Source organism: Typopeltis vanoorti, chromosome 20 (genome assembly GCF_054136105.1).
Source record: "Typopeltis vanoorti isolate ZY-2024b chromosome 20, IOZ_Tvanoo_1.0, whole genome shotgun sequence".
NCBI classification, from domain to species: domain Eukaryota; kingdom Metazoa; phylum Arthropoda; class Arachnida; order Uropygi; family Thelyphonidae; genus Typopeltis; species Typopeltis vanoorti.
This window is the reverse complement of record NC_143568.1, coordinates 62,793,263-62,814,366: the sequence shown is the minus strand read 5'-3', so window position 1 is coordinate 62,814,366 and position 21,104 is coordinate 62,793,263. Positions and strand designations below refer to the sequence as shown.

Genomic DNA, 21,104 nt, shown 5'->3' with positions numbered 1-21,104 from the left:
TATTTTAGCATCAGAAATTAGATTTGAAATACTGAAAAATATTACATTCTGCAGATTATTTCAGTGTTTTATGTGATGAAACTACAGATCTGTTTTAAAACAGCTGATTGTGTACATTAAATATGTTTGTACTTAGAAAAGAGGTCAGGGTTAATTTTGTATCAACTTGCAATATCATTGATGGCAAAGCTGAGACTATAACTAACAGAGTAATTGAAACCCTTGACAGCCTAGGCTTAAAAACTTGTAATCTGGTGGGCCTAGGATCTGATGGAGCAGCTGTCATGATTGGAAAGCAAAAGGGAGTTGCAAAACTGCTCAAAGATAAAATAGATGGACTCATTTTACTTAAATATAAAGAGCCAATAGGCTTCATTTCAGTGATATAAACATTATTCAAATTAAGGGGATATTAAATCCCACATTGTTTTAAAACCGAATAAGAAACTCAGAGATTGGAATCAGAGAGTTTCATGCCGAATATAGTAAACTATAAAAGTATCGGCGGTTAATAGCGTGAGCTAATGCAAGTAGTCCTAGTACGTAGTACAAGGCATGAATTCATGCCAAATATGGGAAATACCCATATTCGGCATGAAACTCTGATTCCAATCTTTGAGTTTCTTATTCGGTTTTAAAACAATGTGGGATTTAATATCCCCTTAACACGTTCGCTGCCACGCTACTTCAGCATAGTCTGTTCCTGTACTCCGAGCAATTTCATTTCTTCAAGGTCAGTACGGTAATCTCGTTGCCGGCGGTAAGCGTCATACGAGTATAATCGTAGTTGGCTTGTGCAGAGCATATACCATCTATGAGAATACACAGTTTTGATGCTAGCTCCACAAGCCAAGCATTTTCACTTCAAGGTCAGTAATCTCGTAGCTGGCTTGTGGGGCTGGTTTACCAACTATGAGTATACTCGAGGTTGGCAGTGAACGTGTTAATTTGAATAATGTTATATTTAAGTAACTTAATGGTTGCACCTGTTTGACAACTCGTATAGCAGAGTAATAAGTTCTTTTCGCTATACCCTTTGATATCTATTTGGTCTAGCTACTCACTGATGAAGCCTCAAAAAAGGCTGAAACCGGTCTGGGTAGTGACCTCCCACCATAATGTAATAACAGCATACATTTCCTAGGAAATGTGTTTTTACATTATGGAAAATACCAAGATTAGCGATCAGAACTTTCCCCACCTTTGCAACGAGTTGCCTGAGATTGTACTACGTACTAGGACTACTTGCATTAGCTCACACTAGTAACCACTGATACTTTTATAGTTTACTATATTCGGCATGAAACTCTGATTCCAATCTTTGAGTTTCTTATTCGGTTTTAAAACAATGTGGGATTTAATATCCCCTTAATTTGAATAGATGGACTCATGATCAACTGTCATTGTGTAAACCACTGACTGGCTTTTGCTAGTGCCCGAGCAGCTTCTGAAGTGTCTTATTTAGTCATGTTTAATGATATCTTGAGGCAATTGTTTTTCTTCTTCCAAAATTCCTCAGTCAGGATGGCTGGTTTAATCCAAATCCAAAATATACTGAACAGTCCTCAGATTAAATTTAAAATGGCTAGTGACACTAGATGGCTGCCTCATGATTCTGCAATACAGTCTCTGAGAGAATTCATGGGGAGTGTTATAGCTGCATTGGAAAGAGAGGCCACCAAACGAAATGATATCACAGCTGAAGGTTTAAGTAAATATATCAGAACATACAATTTCGTAGTTTCATTAATGATGCTTTCAGATGTGTTACCGCATTTATCTAACTTGTCTAGATCATGGCAAAGGCAAGATGTTGACTTAACTGAAATAGAGCCAGTCTTAGAAACCAGAAAACTATCCATCATGGAATTGAAAGACACTCCTGGCAGTCATTTTCAAAATCTTCATCAACATCTTTCAGGTGAATGGTTAGACCTTCACATTGATTATTCAGATTCTAATGTTATTACGTTTAAGACTACAATATATGATAAATACATAGGCACAGTTATTAAACACCTAGAAACAAGATTTCCAGATATGCCAATCATTTCCTGCTTTTCAAGACTTTTCAGTGCAGAAAGTCATGATCAACGTGAGGCTTCTGAGATTCTTTTTGATTATTATTCTAGAAATGGAAGTCCTGCATTTTTAAACTGTGAAAGTACTAAACTAGAATGGGAAGTTGCATCAAAAATGATTAATGGATAGTCATTCAGAAATCTAGATCCTAGACAAATACTGCTGAAATAAGCAACAACATCTGAGCTCAAAGAGTCTTTTTCCAAATTTAGCAAAACTAGCTGCTGTTGGACTGACCATACCTGTGAGCACAGCTGAATGTTAAAGGTGTTTCTCTGCATTAAAAAGGATAAAAACCTGTATGAGGAATAGCATCAGTCAAAACACTAAACAATCTGATGCTGATTTCACTGGAGGGACCAGATCCAACAGATTTTAATTACGAAAAAGCTGCTGACAACTGGGCTTCTAAAAAGAAGAGAAGAATTAATATATAGAATTTTAAGCTGTGAGCATTACAAGGTTTTTCATTACTTAATGAGAAAATAAGAAAAATCCTAGTCTTGTTTGTTATAATTACCTATATAAAATATTTTAATTTGTTATGAAAAAGGGTCTTTCTTAACTCATTCAAAATTTTTGTATGCACAGCTAATGCTCATTCCACCCAGCTGGTAAAAAATTTCTCTGGAGAACACTGATATATTATATTAATTTACAGAAAAGCTACCCACACCAACAAATATCTCCATGGTCAATCCCATCTTTATCCTTCTCAACAGTTTGAAATCATTTCTACACTAGGACATCGTGCTTGCTCTCTTCTTGATGATGAGATAGAACTTAATAAAGAACTCAATTTTCTCAGGTCTACTTTTCAACTGAATGATTATTCACAAAAACCAATTGACAAATTCCTATTACATCCACCTGCTTGCCATAATGAAGAGACCAATAGTGTGAAAGATAATATTTCTATATCATACATAAGCTCTGTCTCACCCAAATTGGCTAATGTTCTTAGGAAATACAACATAAGAACTGTATTTACTCATCATCAAATTCCTGACATGTACCCTCAAGGTGGGTGTACAGGATACAATAGTACTACATGAAAAATTTACATCATTACTAACTTCCTATCTACAATTTTCCTCCAAATCAGTCTGTTACTTGTCAATACTCCAACATTATCAGATCTTATATTTCTATCGTCTAAGGCACTTTGTACCATATCAATCCACCTATACCTTTGTCTTCCTCTGGGTCGTTTTCCTGCCAACCTGGCAGAGAACACTTGTTTTGCTAATCTCTCCTTTCCCATTCTGTTTAAGTGACCATTCCACCTGAGATTAGCTCTGCTAATGCATTCCTGGATGCTGACAATGTCAAGTTCTTTCCTAATATCCTCATTTTTAAATATGATATTGCCATTGATGCCATCTGTTTATGCCTCTAATCTTTCTCAGCACTCTCATATCTGCGGTCTCTAGTCTTTGGTCAAGTGACCAAAGACTAGAGACTTCAAAGACTTCTGACCCAGCTCTCAGATCCATAAGTTAAAACTGGTTTGAACACTGTCTTGTATACAGCTTATTTAGTGTTCCGACTAATTTCTCTCTTATTCCATATGAATTTATTCAATGGACTGCCTACCATACCAGCTTTGTTGATTCTGTTGTCTATTTCCATATTTAATTTACCATCTTCAGTAAAAATCGTGCCTAAGTAGCTAAAATGTTTTACTTGTTCCACAGGTTCTCCATTCACAACACAGTTGACATTTTCAATGATTCTGCCTATTTTCATTGTCTTTGTCTTTTTATTGCTGACCCTCATACCATATCTATTACAACAGTTATTCAATTTAGTCAGGAATCTTGCAAACTTGTAGTGGATTTATTTAGAAGTATAACATTGTCTGCATAAAGCAAAGAGCTGACATTAACATCTCTAATTTTGATATAATGTTTAATACCACTTTCCTTCATAATGTGATCCATATAGATAATGAATAACAGAGGGGATAATGTACATCCTTGTCTCACACCAGATTTAACATTAAACCATCTTCCTGTACTTCCTTCAGTTTTAATTGCTGACTTACAGCTCAAATTAAGACTAGGTATTGCTTGATATAATGCCCCATTGACACCATATAACTGTAGCGTTTTGAACAGCTTTTTTCTTGGCGCCTTGTCATATGCCTTTTCCAGATCGACGAAACTTTAATACAGATCCTTGTTATATTCCCATGCTTTCTCAACTATTTGTCGTAAAGTGAAGATCTGATCCTGACAGCCTCTATTTAGGCTGAATCCAGCTTGTTCTTCAGCAAGCTTTTCTTCCACAATTCTCCTCTTTCAAAAATCCCCTCCTTAGTGAGCTATCCTAAACCTAGACATCACAACCTTAAATATCCCCTGTATTTACCAGATTTGGTGCAACTGTGATATACCTTGATTTGGGCAAACAGAGAAATCGATCGAGTTATGCATTGAGGAACATAAGAGAGACATTAGTTACAGGAGAATGCGAGCCAGTGCTTTGGCTAGTCGTGTTCTGTTTTTGACCAATTCTAATGAAGAAAACCTTAGCCATACAGGCCTATGGGACAAGTCTAATAACATTTTCCATTGCCACAATGAATTAGAAAGGAAGATAATAGAATCAAAAGAGATCATTCTCAACAACAACCTGAGTTACTACCTTTCAGACAATCATTGTGCTATGATCAAATACTGCCATTCACGAGATGCTATACGCATGCATACGCCCAACAAGGAAGCCACCAGAGAACAGTTTTGAATGCTCAGACTTCAACATTGAAATATATACATGATGTTTACAGTTATTTTCTCTATGTTTTACTGGTTATTTTTTTTTAATGTGCACCTGAAGATGGCTGAAACTAGTTGTGTTAATAAACTTTGTTTTCATTTTTCTCAGTTTCTAGTCACTCAATTTTTTAAAAAAATTATATATATATATATATATATTTTTTTTTTTTTTTCTTTTTCTTTTTTCTGATTTTGTCAGGAAATAAAAAAAGGTAAGTTTGTTTCCAGACCAAACCTATTAAATCACTATTGCAACTTTTATAGATTTTATCAATGCCTTGGCACGGTGTGGAGGCAGAAACTTTTTTCCGAACTTTTTCATATTGGAATAGAAGGGAAAGTTCGAAACTGGATTTATGACTTTCTAAAAAATAGAACAATTAGAGTTAGAATAAATAATACCTTTTCCAAGAAAATGAAAATAAGACAGAGACTCCCTCAAGGCAGCATTTTGAGCCCACTCCTTTTTTTCCATTTCTTAAACGACTTAGATAAAAATATAAATAAACAAAGCTATGTTTGCCGATGATTTGGTCCTATTCTCAGCTCACAACAACCTAGAAACAGCAGGTCATACTGTGAAAACCAAAAAATTAAAATTAACCCTACCAAATCAGAAAGTGGAGACCAAAGATTAAGCTAAACAGTCAACTAATTACATTTAATGAAAATCCCAAATACCTTGGAGTTACTATGAATCCATCACTAAACTTCAATAAACATATTAATAAACAGTCAGAGCAAAAAGAATACTAAATATCATGAAAAATATCTCGGGTAAAGAGTGGGGAGCCAATGCTGAAACCTTAAGTCACATACACCTCTATTAACCAAGCCATAACGGAATATGCTTCGCCTATCTGGATGCAAACATCACAAACCAGTTTAAACAAGCTTATAAAAATTCAGAAAAATGCAGCTAGAATCATATGTGGACTAAGGAATACAACTCCTGGAAAAATAGCAGAATTCAAATCCAATTTTGTTCCTTTAAAAATTAGGTGGCAAGAAAATCTTACTAATTTTGTAGAAAAAAAGAGCCAACCTTGCACATCATAGAACAAGTGAACTTTTTAAAAATTGGCAACCTGCAAACAGAATAAAGAAAAAATCAACAATGCATGAAATCATAGAAAATAAAATTCCCTTGGATTGTCTAAATAAAATAGCCAACTACCTGCATTTCCTCCAGATCAAGACAGGAAAAATATAGTTATCAATTTTGAAATAGGGAAACACAAAAAAAAAAAGCCTAGAAAATTTTGAGATCATTAGCTCTTTCAAAAATAATGGAATATGGACTCGAGTCAAAGATCTACACAGTTGGCTTCAAATGACAATTCTGGGAGTGGCATACTCATCTATGGCTCTCAAAATATAGAACTAAAAACAACTGACAGTACTGGATACAACTCATACCATGCAGAATTAATAGCCATTAACATAGCACTGCAACATTTGGATAAACAAAACCCAAAGGAATTTATATTTTTCACATATTCCTTAGTAGCCTTTCAAGCTATTAAGAACTGCTACACTAACCATCAAAAAATACTTAGAGACATAGAAAAAAACATAAACAAACTACATAAGGATTCGGAAATAATTTTCCCATGGATTCCATCCCACGAGGATTAAAGGGATATGAAACTGCAGATGAAGTAGAAAAAAGGGCTGTAACATCAAGTGATACCACAGATTTTGATTTTTTTAAAACCACTCAAAAATAAAATTTAAAACAAGATTCTCCAGGTTATGACTCACCACTGGTATTCAGCAGAAAAACAAGGAGCTACCATCAACTCCAAATTTAATCATTGTGCCACCATGATCTCTCACCTCAAGACCGGCCACACAAGACCAATCAAGTTTAGCAATGGCATAAAAGTCTTCCCCATCGTAACATCAAGGAAGCATTGTCAATGCATTTACTAAATTGTTCCAAATGTGAACTTTATAACAACCCAGAAAAGGTGTTGTATAAAATACATGCATTTGACCTCTATGATCTGGTGTAATAATACCAAGGGATAATAAAAAAAAATTAAAAAAAAAGTGACAAGATCACACCTGGATTATTGTGTGCAGATTTGGTTTCCCGAATTCCAAGGGGATAAAGAAGCTGTGCAATGGATGCAAAGAAGAGTTACAAAAATGATATTTGGATTATGGTATTTAGATTATGAGTATGTGGATGGCAGACTAGTTAGCAAGAGAAAGAGGGGTGATATGATAGAGGTCTATAAACTTTTGAATGGGTATTATAGGATATCATCTGAAATTTTTTTGTTATTATGGAAGGCGAGGGGAGAACATCCATGGAAATTAAATTTATTTGCAGTCAAGAAAGGGGTAAGAGTTTTTCTCCCAGAGAGCAGTGAGTGGAATAGTTTGCCTTTAGGGTAGTAAGTGCACCTAGTGTGAATGAATTTAAGGGAAGGTATGACAGCTGGTTTGGGTGATTTATAGCCTCCCTCAATGAGTCCTTCACTCCCTGGAGGTCTCAAATAATAATAATAATAAAGTTAGGAATTTCTGAAAACAGAAATTTTCTTTTCTGGAGCTAAGAGAATTGTATTCTAGAAGATGAGATCTAAGCAGCTCATTATGGTTTAAAGAGATTCAAAACTGAAATAAGATTATTTCACTCCATTCATCTCTCTATCCCTTGCTCCCACATTCTCTCAACTTTCTCTGATTTCCTCGCTTTCCCTATCTCATTTTCTTGCTACTTTTCCCCCTTCACCTTGCTCTCACACCTCCTCATTCTCCTTGCACTAAACCTCCCTAGTCTAATCTCTTCATTCACTCCTCAAATTAGTATTCATGCTTTCCATCTTTTTTCTCAGCAGTTATATTTCTCTCTCTCCACACATCCATTTTCTTCTCCCTCTATAATGCTGCTGTTATCCACAAGTTGGCACTTGCCCTTTCCCAAAGCACTATCTTTATTGCTTATGAATCCTGAGATCAAAACATGTCATCCTATGCTTATCACTGCCTACATTTAATGCTTAACTGAAGGGATACATGCATCCACATGCATGGCATGCTATGAAATCATTGACTATGCTACAAATAATAGTCTTTAAATGGTGGCAGGCCGGGCAATAATATGCTAGATCTGGCCACCATAATGGATATGGTAGCAATTGGATACAGTACAGAGACAATTAAATTTATACAAAAAACTACATCAGCCATACAAAATGCCATTAATTTCTATATTGAAATTTAAAAACCCATATTAGTAAATATCGAGCCTGTGTAGCTCAGTGGATGTGGCGTTTGCACACCACGGCGCTTGACCACACGAAGGAAGACTTGGTTTCAAGTCTAGTCGGCGACTAGAGGAAATTTTTCTAAGCCTTTTTTCGACCGGTTCCCGTGTTAGTCGATCTCTGGCATGGGCAAGCGGGTTTTTCGTCCCTTAAACTCAAGAAAATCGACCATAGAACCCACATTATTTCAGACATTAAATATATTGTGTTAGGGTTACGGACCACAAGATGGCGGCACCTGTAGAGCCGTCTCTCTTCACTGCAAACCGCTTAATCAGTGATAGCCTTGGGCCATCTATTTCTGATTGGTACCAGTGGAGATTGAACTGCCCACTCAGTCTCCAAAAGTTAGATAGGGCTAAATGGCCTCGCCTACTCCCGTATACGGGAATAAAAAGGCGTTAGTAGAGTAGTAGATATTAGTAAAAAAATTACCACTAGTATTGTTTTGTATTTCAGTTGATAATCCCAGTTGTGACAGAAATAATGCTCTTGGGAGTCATATTCAATAAATAAAACTAACATTCTTGCTCCACATGCATCAGTTGCATGATAAGTGCCACCAACTATCTTTCACATCCTATCTTCTGCCTCCTGGGATATGGATGATATTCTTTGCTCCATCTTTAATTAGCACTTATCCTATTAACACTCCATTAGGATATTAAATGCTTCATTCCAAGTGTGCAACTATGCTTTGGTAATTGGATCTGTTCACCATCAGGCAATTAAAATTGCAGCTGGAACTGGATGCCACCTGTTTTTAATCTTCATTGAAGCATATGAATCACCATTCATTTTGACAACTCTTTTTATGCAAAAATAAAAATCCCTACCAGATCATTAAACATGGACAAGCATTGTTTACCAACATTCGGAAAACTATATGACACATTAGCTTGTATGCATGTCCCTTCAGTTTGCATATTATAGATTCACTACAATTTGTAGACAACGCAGTTGACAATACTGCTTGCACACAACAATACAGATTCCACCCTGCTGTTTTTCTCTGAACCATCTAGAGAAACATCACTACCCTCTCTGTCTACCTGCAATTCTTTCACCGATCAGTATGCTTATGTTCTTCCTATTTGTGCAGTTAAAAATCATATTCTTTGGGTTTGCTATCATCTTCTCGGACAGCACAATATTTAATCAGATCCCCACTGAAATGTAGCAGTTGACCTCATAGAGCTTGCATTACATTATATGAAGAAACACTACCAAGGATGCATTATTTACACCAACTCACTAAGCCCACTAGAAGCTTTAAGAAGTCTGGTATGTCATTTATACCAGGTGCTCGCTCTTAAATCAAACATTTCTTTCTTCAGATCTGGATACTTTAATACTTTTTTAAGCTTGAAATTAAATTTGGCAATCCAGTCTGCAGGGTTCATATGAAGTTTTTCTTGCTTGGCTCCACATAGGTCATACTAATCTCATATCATTACCCCTCCATGTTGAGAGGTAATGATGATATCCCTTTGTCCAAGTATTCTTAATCAACTGCTCTCATTATCTTAATGAATGCAGTCATTAATGATTTTAGTAATCTGTCTGAACTATTCATTCACACACACTCACTCAGGCAGATTTTTTCTGACTCTCCAGATATTTTTTTTTAATTTCTACAGTAAATCAAATTATACATGAAATAATTTTTTTTTAGAATTTATACTTATATACTCTTTATATTTTGTATTATAGTATTGTGTATTATATTTTTACATATTTATATACTGTTCCACTTTAATGCTTTTTTAACTGTGACTTTTAAACATCATAGCCTCATTTGCTAATACACTATAAAAATTCAAATCAATATCAATTGCCATAATAATGAAAGATCACAATAATGCAGTAGTAAAATAAATCTATCTTTTTATTATTGTGTACTTGCTTAACCTGTAAATTTCTTTTATTTATTCCTGCATATACACTAAACTTATATTTGTATTCTTAGATACATCAGGATTAGAAATCACATTTTAAATCAGTGGGAACAATGCAAACCTCACTATCTTACTAAAACTACCTGTCGCAGTGGATTAAACAATTTTGGAGATGGAAGCTGCATTACTCGTGTGCATTCCTACTTAGAACAAATTGGAGCTATCAATTTTGGTTACGGTAAGTATAACAGATCCATTTATCCCTATTTCCAGTGCTTTCTCCATCGAAGACAGACTTACTGAAAATCATATATAAAATGCTGTTTAATATTCTCTTTGATTCATTGGAAGTGTATGTACTCTAAGGTAAAAGCAGAATACAAAGCTTATTGTTCTCTAGTTATGAATTTTTCTGTCTCCAACTTGAACACCAGATCTTCTCAGAAAATGTGTTAATGCATGGGAAAGTGTCTGAAGGTTCAGGATAATCTTAGGTACTACTCTGTACATTCTTTCATCAGTCAGTACTTCTGAAGGTTCACAAAATGCTGAGTTAGTTGTTACTTTAAAATAAATTAAATTCTAAAAAAAAATCATTAAATCTAAAACTAAATGGCTACTAAAATTTTTTTTCCATCTCCTCCTGTTAGAATTTGAAAGATATATTTTCTGACAGAATGGGGAACTGGACAATGAGACTTATTTGTGCCTATGGTCCCACAGAAGGCTCTACTAAGGTAGAAGTGGAGGAATTTTTTAAGGCTCTAGAGCAGGGGTTCCCAACCTTTTTGTTTCCTAGAGCACATTCTAAAATACGTTAGGGTGAAGGGCACCATCTATTTTTTTCAAGCAAATTTTTTGAATTCTTTTGTTAAATGAAGACATACAAAGTTTACGTTATAATCAAATGTTTTATTACTTAAAAGTTTACATTATATAAAAATTTATATATATATATATGTGTGTGTGTGTGTGTAAGTTAGTGTGATCTTTGGCATTGCATTGCATTTCATTGGCCAGTGCTTCATAATTAGAAAAATATGATGATATTCCAGTTCTTAAACAATCATCAAAATGCTCATCAGTGAGTCGTGATCTATATTTTGATTTTATGATATTCATGGTTGAAAACAATGATTCACAAAAGGTATGTGGAACCGAAAAATGATTTTATCTTGTACACTCTCTTTTTAAGAATGGAAACTTTTTTCTATCCACTAGATTCCAGAAGTTTTCATCTGTTATATGGGATTTTAGCATAATGTCATTCTGAAGGTCCAAAATTTCTAGCTCCAGTTCTTCAACATTTACTTGAACAAGCTTTGCAATGCATGCAGCTATTTCCATTATATTTACTTGGCAAGTAAAAGGATTGATAAAAAAGGAGATCATTGGCTCAATGATAGTAAATTCCTGAAATCTCTTTTCAAACTGTTCTTTAAGCACTTGAAGATGTCTAACAAATCTTTAAAATTAATGAAACAATATGTTTCCTCCCAATCAGTGTTAAAATTATAGGTTCGTTGTCTTTTACTTGATTCACTCATTTTAGCATTAAAAATCAAAATATTTCAAAAATTTAAGTACAAGACACCGTTAAAATTATGCGCATATAATTGGCAACAGATAATGAACAACTTCGAATGCACGTCAACTTTACATTGTGTGCGTTTAATACTCGTCATGTGTCATTAACGCATGCGTCATATAGCATGCCTTGAATTGTTGTGTGATGTGCACGTGATTATTTCAAACTATACGGCACACGGTTGAACAATGGCGGGCACACACAAATTGGTCTATAGGCGCCCTGGTGCCCATAGGCATAGGGTTGGGAACTCCTGCTCTAGAGAAAGCTGCTGACACAATGAAAAAGGAAAAGTTGGTCCTTGTTGTGGATTTAAATAGCAGAGTAGGAAGTGATTGTCAGACATACAAAAATGTTTTGGGAAAATTTGGAGAAAACAGTAAGGCTAATAATAATGGCAAATAACTGTTAGATTTCTGCTCAGGACATTAATTGGTTATTACTAACACCATGTTCCAACATAAAAATGTGCACAAATTCACATGGAGAGAAGAGGCAAGGAATAAGAAAAGTCTCATTGACTATGTTATTGTTGATAGTGATGTTTTCTCCCTGGTGCAGGACACCAGAGTGTACAGAGGATTTGAAATTAGAAGCGATCACTATTTAGTCTTGAGCAGGATAAAATTGAATTTCATATTGAAAAGAATGACATGTAAGAAAGTTTTAAAGTGAATAAAAGTTGAGCAGCTTTCAGTTGTGAACTGTAGACTAAAATACACAAATATTATTGAAGAAAAATGAGAGTTTGAGAACAAGAATCAAACCTTGAAGAAAACCCTGATTGATTCAGCCAGAGAGGCATGTGGTGAGGTTGTCTGCAAGGATAGAAAAATCAGAACTCCATGGTGGGTACAGGAAGTTAAAGAGGCAGTGAATAAAAAGAAGAAATTGTATCAAAAGTTCCTGGCAAAATAAGTCAGCTTTTGCTCTTAGAGAATACAGAAACAAATGAAAGAATGCTAAACACTGTGTAAAACTAGCTAAACAAAAGTCATGGGAGGACTTTGGCAAGAATATAGAAAATAAATATCAAGAAGGTGGCAAAATATTCTGGAGGTTGTTGAAGAAGCTTAGGAATGGAGGAAAGAGTATTGTAAAAGGAATTAGAGAAGATAAAGGTGACATGAAAACGGGAGAAAAAGATATCCTTGAAGTATGGAGTAATTACTTTGACAAACTGCTAAATGAAACAAGCAGTGATGACAGCACAGTGGTAAAAAACACTGACCAGGCATGCAGTCAGGAATACATATCCATACTTGAATTAGAAAAAGCCATCAAAGGCTTGAAATGTGGAAAGGCAGCAGGAGTAGATGATATTCGACCAGAAATGCATAAGTATGGTGGTATGAAAGTCTTACAGTGGCTGCACTGCATTGTTCAGAAAGCCTGGACAGAGGGATGAATTCCAGATGATTAGAGTAGAGCTCTACTAGTACCCATATATAAAAAGGGAAATAAAACTGAATGTGAGAATTACAGAGGTATTTCCCTACTGAGTGTTCCGGGCAAGATTTATGCCAGTACACTTGAGAAACGATTGAGAAGCATTGTGGAAGAACAAGCTGAATTCAGACCAAACAGAGGCTGTCATGATCAGATCTTCACTTTACGACAATTAGTTGAGAAATCATGGGAATATAACAAAGATCTGTATTTAAGTTTTGTCGATCTGGAAAAGGCATATGACAAGGTGCCATGAGAGAAGTTATTCAATACTCTACAGTTATATGGTGTCAATGGGGCATTATATCAAGCAATACTTAGTCTTTATTTGAGTTGCAAGTCAGCAGTTAGAATTGAAGGAAGTACTAGAAGATGGTTTAATGTTAAATCTGGTGTCAGACAAGGGTGTACATTATCCACCCCTGTTATTCATTATCTATATGGATCACATTATGAAGGAAAGTGGTATTAAACATGATATCAGAATTGGAGATGTTAATGTCAACCCTTTGCTTTATGCGGACGATGTTATACTTCTAAATAAATCCGCTACAAGTTTGCAAGATTCCCTGACTAAATTGAATAACTTTTGTAATAGATATGGTATGAAAGTCAGCATTAAAAAGACAAAGACAATGAAAATAGGTAGAATTGTTGAAAATGTCGACTGTGTTTTGAATTGGGAACCTGCGGATCAAGTAAGATATTTCTGCTACTTAGGCACGATTTTTAGTGAAAATGGAAATAGACAACAGAATCAACAAAGCTGGTATTGTAGGTAGTCAATTGAATAAATTCATATGGAATAAGAGAGATATTAGTCGTAACACTAAATTAGCTGTATACAAGACGGTGTTCAAACCAGTTTTAACTTATGGATCTGAGAGCTGGGTCAGAAGTAAAACACTTGACCAAAGACTGGAGACCACAGATATGAGAGTCCTGAGAAAGATTATAGGCGTGAACAGATGGCATCAATGGCAATGTCATATTAAAAATATTAGGAAAGAACTTGATATTGTCAGCATTCAGGAATGCGTTAGCAGAGCTAATCTCAGGTGGTATGGTCACTTAAGCAGAATGGGTGAAGAAAGATTAGCAAAATAAGTGTTCTCTGCCAGGTTGGCAGGAAAACGACCCAGAGGAAGACCAAGATATAGGTGGATTGGTACAAAGTGCCTTAGACGATAGGAATATAAGATCTGATAATGTTGGAGTCTTGACAAGTAACAGACTGATTTGGAGGAAAATTGTAGATAGGAAGTTATTAATGATGTAAATTTTTCATGTAGTACTATCATATCCTGTACACCCCTTGAGGGTACATGGTAGGAATTTGATGATGATAATTTATTTATTAATTTTCTGGCACGCGGCAACAATTTTCATTGGTAATCCACCAACTGTTCTGTACTTTGTATCACATTCCTTTAACTATTTGTTCTACGCTGATGTACTGTTACTTTTAGTATGAAATATTTGTGCCTTTAATTCATTAAAGTTATTACTATTGGTTTTATACATGTTCAGTTATTAATAATATATAGTTGACTCACTATAGCAGATGTGTAGGGATTGTAGAAATGGTTTCTTATAGCAGATAGGTTAAAGCTATAGTCAATTTTGTGTATAGCATTGTACTATTATTGATCTTTTTTGGAGATTTTTCAGTGGTTGGTTTTAGCATACAAGTTTTTTGCAGTAGTGTGCTTGCTCTAGTGAGAGTTGGCCATACCATTCTTGTCCATATGTGAAATGTGGGTCAAACATAATTATACTGGAATTTTTTTTTTTATCTTTCAGTTGAGCCATAAGTTGGCATTATAATAAACATTCATATCAGATTACATAAACATTTTTTGTTGGTTGATAAGCATCTTCAGTATTATGATTTAAAAGGTGGAATATAGTATAAAATTATAAAAGAATTAACAATGCAAATTTGGGTAAAGGCATAAATAAAAATGAGCATTGGTGAATAATGGTAATATTTTTTCACACAATAAGCATAATCCATCAAATTTGGATGATGTAAGTTTCTTCAAAATCATTCTTAATCACCTCTGTCTGTCTGTGTGTGTGTGTGTGTGTGTGTGTGTGTGTGTGTGTGTGTGTGTGTGTGTGTGTGTGTGTGTGTGTGTGTAGATAGCATGCTCTGCAATCTGTTTCAGGTCACAGTACTTGATGTGTTTACATTATTGGTTATAAATGACTGCAAATTGCAGACTGATCGAAAGAAGATAAAGTGCAAGGATGACAGCAATGTGACAAAAACCATTAGGTAGAAAAGTAGGTTTTGTGTGTTCCATTTCTTATTGTAAATGTCCAAGGAGTAAAGAGAATGAGGTATAATACCATATCAAAAATCTGGCACTATAAGAATAGAGTCTGTATAGTAGATATTATTTTTTTCTTAATTTATGGATGATAGATATAAAGCATGAATATATTTCCTGAAAAAATGGGAATTGAAGGCTTCTCTGGCAAATAATGAGATTGTTAAAAGTATGTTAGTGAATAATGAAAAATATCTAGGTTATTCATGTTCCAAGTCATGTTCTATTCAGCCCAGAAGTTTTCTTGTTTGGGTTGCTTTGGTCAGTCTTCCAAAATTGGAGACGGAATGCCCTAGTAAGATCTGACAATATTGAAATCCTAACTAATAACAGTCTAATTTGGTGGGAAATTGTTGATTAAGAAGTTACTTATAATGTAAACTTTCATTTACTTCTTCTGTCTTAGTATCATCCTGTACACCTTTTAAGGATACTTATCAGGAATCTGATGATACTTTATTTTGACAGTTTGATATCAAGTTTCTTAACAGAATAATCCAAAGATTATAGATAACAGTAGAGATAATGTATAATCTTGTCATAAAGCTAATTTATCATCCAATCATTTTTCAATGCATCCTTTAATTCTATCTGCTGATTTGTAACTTAAATATATACTTTTATCATTATACTGTCACCTTATCAGTGGTTTTAACATTCCCTTTAATGTCCAACATTTTCTAATTATTTTTGGATTTTGTAACTATAATTTTAGAATAAGCTGATTAGTTCTATGCTTATAAGTATAATATGTAAACTGTACGTGTTGTTCTAGCCAGTTTATCCGATTGACGGATGAAAAATCTGTTATCAGCAAGAAAAAAAAACATCCTGCCTTTATATGAGACAGTTAACTCACCTTCAATTGTGAATAGTCTTGATAAAGGTTCTTAGCATCCTTACCAGAACTCAATCCCATATCATTCCAACCAAAGGACTTCTTCAAAATTGAGTTATTGAGGCTCTCCTCCACTTCATGCATTTTCAGAATATCCAAAAACTGAGCAATACACTCACATAATTTTAGGATTATTTGTTATGATCAAATTTTTATGCATTCCTTTTATCTAATTACATCTGTTTTCTGCAATTATGCTCTCATAAATTTTAACTCAGTTAATCTGGAGATATTTTCCTGTGGTTCTCATATTTCATTTCCCTTCATGCACACTGGTAAAATTATAGCTCTGCTTCAGTCATCTTAAATCAGACTTTTGACCTTGGCTGCTGATTATGTATTAATCAGTGTTAATTACATAAAGTTTTTGTTATAAAATATTTAAGCATTTCTGATCATTTACTCAGTCTTCATTTTTGCATTACAAGATTTTAATGGTTTACTACATCTCTCCAATGATGAAATCTATTCTAAGCTTTATTCTTCCTGTATTATTTTTTAACACCAGTTATTTCATTTAAGAATTTCTTAACATAATTATTTCATAATCCAGAATTTCCTTATTTAATTTTTTCCCTTGTTAATCATTAATTCCTTTTTATGTTGCTATTAATTTCTCCACTCTTATGTTTTTAAAGCCTCAAATATTTTTCATCTTCATGATATTTATCATCCATATGTTTTCCAAAAAAAGTTAAAAATTTGGCTTAGTTACATTTGCACAGTTTCTACATTAAGGGTATATGCTAATTTACTTGCCAGAAACATTTTGTATGCTTTTTTCTGTCGAGTTTGGCACCACATTCTTCCCTGCCTGTTCCTATTAATGTTTTCAGAATTTTTTTCTGAACTATTCCTTTCCATATTTTTTTGACATATAATATTTATATATTTGAAGCAACAATTCATATCTGAAATGTGGTCTGTTTGTACTATTCTTTTCAGCATGATACTCATTTTTATCATGAAATTCATTTTGTCTGATCACTTCCTATTTCAGTTCTTCTGTAGAGTCTAATCTAAAACTGTTTAAAGATATTTAAACACATTTAAAGAAAATTTTTTGTTTCTTTATACATGCTTGATGTATTTTTCCTTCATTTGTTTTGTAAGTTTTTGTTTTTATTTGGACAGATTTTTTATCAATCTTCATGGATTTGGAATGAAATGTTGAAAATGATTTATAATTTGAACACCTACCTTAAGCACTGTTTTACATTGCTTATTATTGTATTAAAGGAGAGGGGAATGCATTGCTTATTGTTATATTAAGGGATATAGAATATTTTATTAATTCAAATAAATTGTAAATTTTATTTGAATTAATGCCTAATATAATTATCTATTTATAAATGAATACAATTTAACTTGTAGGTACAGAACTTAACAGGATAATTAAAAGGGGTGGATGTACAATGGAGCATAATGCTGATGGCACTGCTGCAAATAAAGCTTTTCTTTCACAAAATTTATCTGGAATGGATCAGTATAAATTGATTCCATGTGAAAAATTTCCAAATGAAGCTGTAAGTTATATATTTATTTTATAAATCGTTTATAAAAATTCATATATTTCTTTACTTAAAACTTTCTGACAAAATTTAGTCTTGTGAATAGTTAAGATATATGCATATTTTCATTCATAATTAAGGCATTGCATGTATATAAAGTCTTGCTTAATGTCATTGTGCACAGGTCTTTAATGTATTTTCTAATGTGTCATGTTCATGTTTCCCTTTTTTGTAGATCATCCTTCTCCCAGCTGATCTCAGGTTTGTGTTTTTTTCCATGGTCTGATTACTCTTTTCACTGATGAAAACTTCTTCCTCTGACCAAATAACTGAAATCCTTATTGGAATGAGGGGTCTTTCCAACTTCACTCAAAATCCCCCAACTCCTAGCTAAGCTCTAGTTTTAAAAAAAAAAAAAGGTTGTCAGTCATCCATTCACTTCAACGTGAAACAATAACAGTATTATCAACAAATCCAAAGCAGGCTTTGTGATGGCCAGCAAAAATCTGGTCTCTTGCTCAAATGGCAGTCAGGCCATTCGTTATGCTGTTAATATAACTCTGTCCTTCCTTCTTTGTTTACAGTTCTCTCACATCTTCACCTAAAGATAAGGCAGACCTCTCAGCCAGAACTATTCCCATCCCTATCATACCCAGATGGCTCTATTTCATCATCACCGCAGAAAACGGCATTCTCCTGGCTTCACACTTTGCTTCCAATGCATGTATAACTGACAATGATAAATGCCCCCCAAACCATTTCAGATGCCCAACATACAATGTCCTCCATATCCTTTTGTCAGAAAGAGATCAAAAAAATATTGTCCAAATTAGACACAAAAAAAAGTCTCCTGTCCCTGATTGCATTCCTTCAATTGTCCTGAAGGCTTGTACATCAGAACTTACTCCTATGTCACCTCCACTGGTATCTATCCTACAGCCTGGAAATTAGCCTATATTCAACCCATTCCTAAGAAGGGCGACAAATCACTGCCATCTAACTACCACCCTATCTCTCGCACCTCAGTCCTGTCTAATGGAAAAAATCATCAACTCCCACACTACCTCGAAGGCACCCAGCTAATAAACAACCGCCAGTATGGATTCCATCGTTGCCGATCAACAAAAGATCTATTCACATACAGGGTGTTCGGGATAAATTTGACATATTTATAATTAATTATATTTTTCCGTAAGTTACATGTATTAACACACACTTCTCTTCATTTAAAAGTTTGGACCCTTCTTCATTCATATACAAGATGTCAGAAAGGATGGATAGCTGGAACCCACCTGAATCATGGAAGAGAATAACTTGTATCATGATGATTCGTGCCCGCCATCAAAATAAGGATATTACGACTGCTGCCCAATGCTCCCTGAATACAGTAAAAACAATCAGGCATGAACTAGAGACTTGCAATGGTGACTACGAGGATGTAGCAAGAAGAAAGATCCCTAGCAGACGATCTGATTGCGTTCGTACAGCAGAATTCCTCGCAAATCTGCAGGAACAGGTGTTGAAGAACCCTGGCATTGGAATTCGGGCTTTGTTCGTGGAGTTGCTAACTGTAGTCAAGCCCTGGATAACAAGGGTAGCCAATGGTAGGCCGTATGTATGGCAGCAGGATTCAGCCCCTTGCCACACCTCTGGGAAAAGTCAAAAATGGTTGTCTGAAAATTTCTACGACTTCACCAGTCCAAATGTTTGGCCTCCAAACTCCCCAGACCTTAACCCCATGGATTATTTTGTATGGGGCGCAGTTGAAAAAGACACCAATCGCACTTCCAGTAATACAAAAGCCAGTTAATGGATAAAATTAAAAGTTTTTGCGGCCCTTCCCAGGGAGACTGTAGCATCAGCTTGTTCGAGGTTCCGAAGCAGAATTGAAGCTGTGATCGATGCTAATGGTGGTTATTTTGAGTAAATATTGTTGATAGTATTGTAATTAACTCTGCCTGTAATGTTTTTTTGTCAATTCATTAAATTTAATAGATACAAAGAAGATTTTCTTTTTCCTTACGAAACTGTCAAATTTATCCCGAACACCCTGTATATCACCCTTCTCTGGACAAATGCCACAGAGAAGTTTGGTGAATCTCAAGTAGTTGCACTTGATATTTCCAAAGCTTTTGACTGAGTCTGGCACAAACGCTTACTAAGCAAACTTCCATCATTTAATCTGTCTAGACTTCTGCAGTTGGATTGGTAGGTTTCTATCTGGATGCACATATTTGTAATGGTAGATTGTTCTTTATCCTCTCACCATTCAACTAATGCCAAGGTTCCACCAGGTTCTGTTCTCTCACCAACCCTCTTCTTTCTCTATATCAATGACCTAACCTGCAACCCAGTACAGTTTTGCTGATGACTGCACGTTGCACTCCTCCATTTCATTTGATAAAGCTTACTCTACACAACTCACCTCAGCCTACATCAGTTACCACTGCCCTCAATTCTGATCTCCAAGCCATCCTCCAAAAGGATTCATCTGTATCAACTGAGCTATGGAGTTCAGATAACCTCATCAATTTCAATGCTAGTAAAAACTCAGATCCGTCTTATTTCTCACAAAAAAGAAACATTTTATTCTAGAATTATTTTTGACAACACTTAAATTTCCAGACAAGATGAGATTTCTATTCTTGGAATTACCCTGACATCAATACTCTCCTGACATCAATACTCTCCTGACATAAACACATCACAACCATTGCATCTTCAGCTTCTAAAAATCTAGGATTTCTCTTTTCCTAAAGATGTTACTTCATCTCTGAACAGCTGTTAACCTTATACATCTCTGCCAAGCTATTGAATACTGCTCTCACATTTGGAGTGGGACCCCTGAGAGCTTTTTCAAAATGCTTGACTCAATACAGACGAGAGCAATTAAATTGATTAATGATCCATCTCTTACCAACTACTCCTCCCACTTTTGCACAGATGTTTGGTTTCTGCATTATGTGTATCCTATAAATATTTCCATGGCAAATGTTCATCTGAAATAGTATCATATGAACATGAGGGTTATTAAACAAGCATCTTCACTACCTGGAGAATTTTCCATTATTAATATTTCAAGGATATGTGAACATAGCTAATCTATAATGATATAGTCACTTAAACACCAATAGGAGAGTGAAGATCAGCCAAAGGGGGTGCTTAAGGGTCAAAGCTGTATAACTGAGAGGAGACCTCCACATAGCCTTTAAAGGAATGAGGAGAACAGACCAGGGCTTCTGACCTAATGTCCAATCCTCACCTTCTCATGGTGCACCCTG

General features: G+C 34.8%; 1 protein-coding gene across 1 annotated transcript in view; it reads left to right on the top strand.

The window, feature by feature from the left end:
- The window catches only part of LOC150095494 (deubiquitinase MYSM1-like), a 166,168-nt gene that overhangs the window by 68,217 nt on the left and 76,847 nt on the right, over window positions 1-21,104 (top strand). Inside the window, exons 7-8 of the mRNA XM_090410286.1 lie at window positions 10,113-10,279; window positions 17,687-17,838. Coding sequence (XP_090266412.1) covers window positions 10,113-10,279; window positions 17,687-17,838 — 319 coding nt within the window. The remainder of the gene's footprint in view (window positions 1-10,112; window positions 10,280-17,686; window positions 17,839-21,104) is intronic.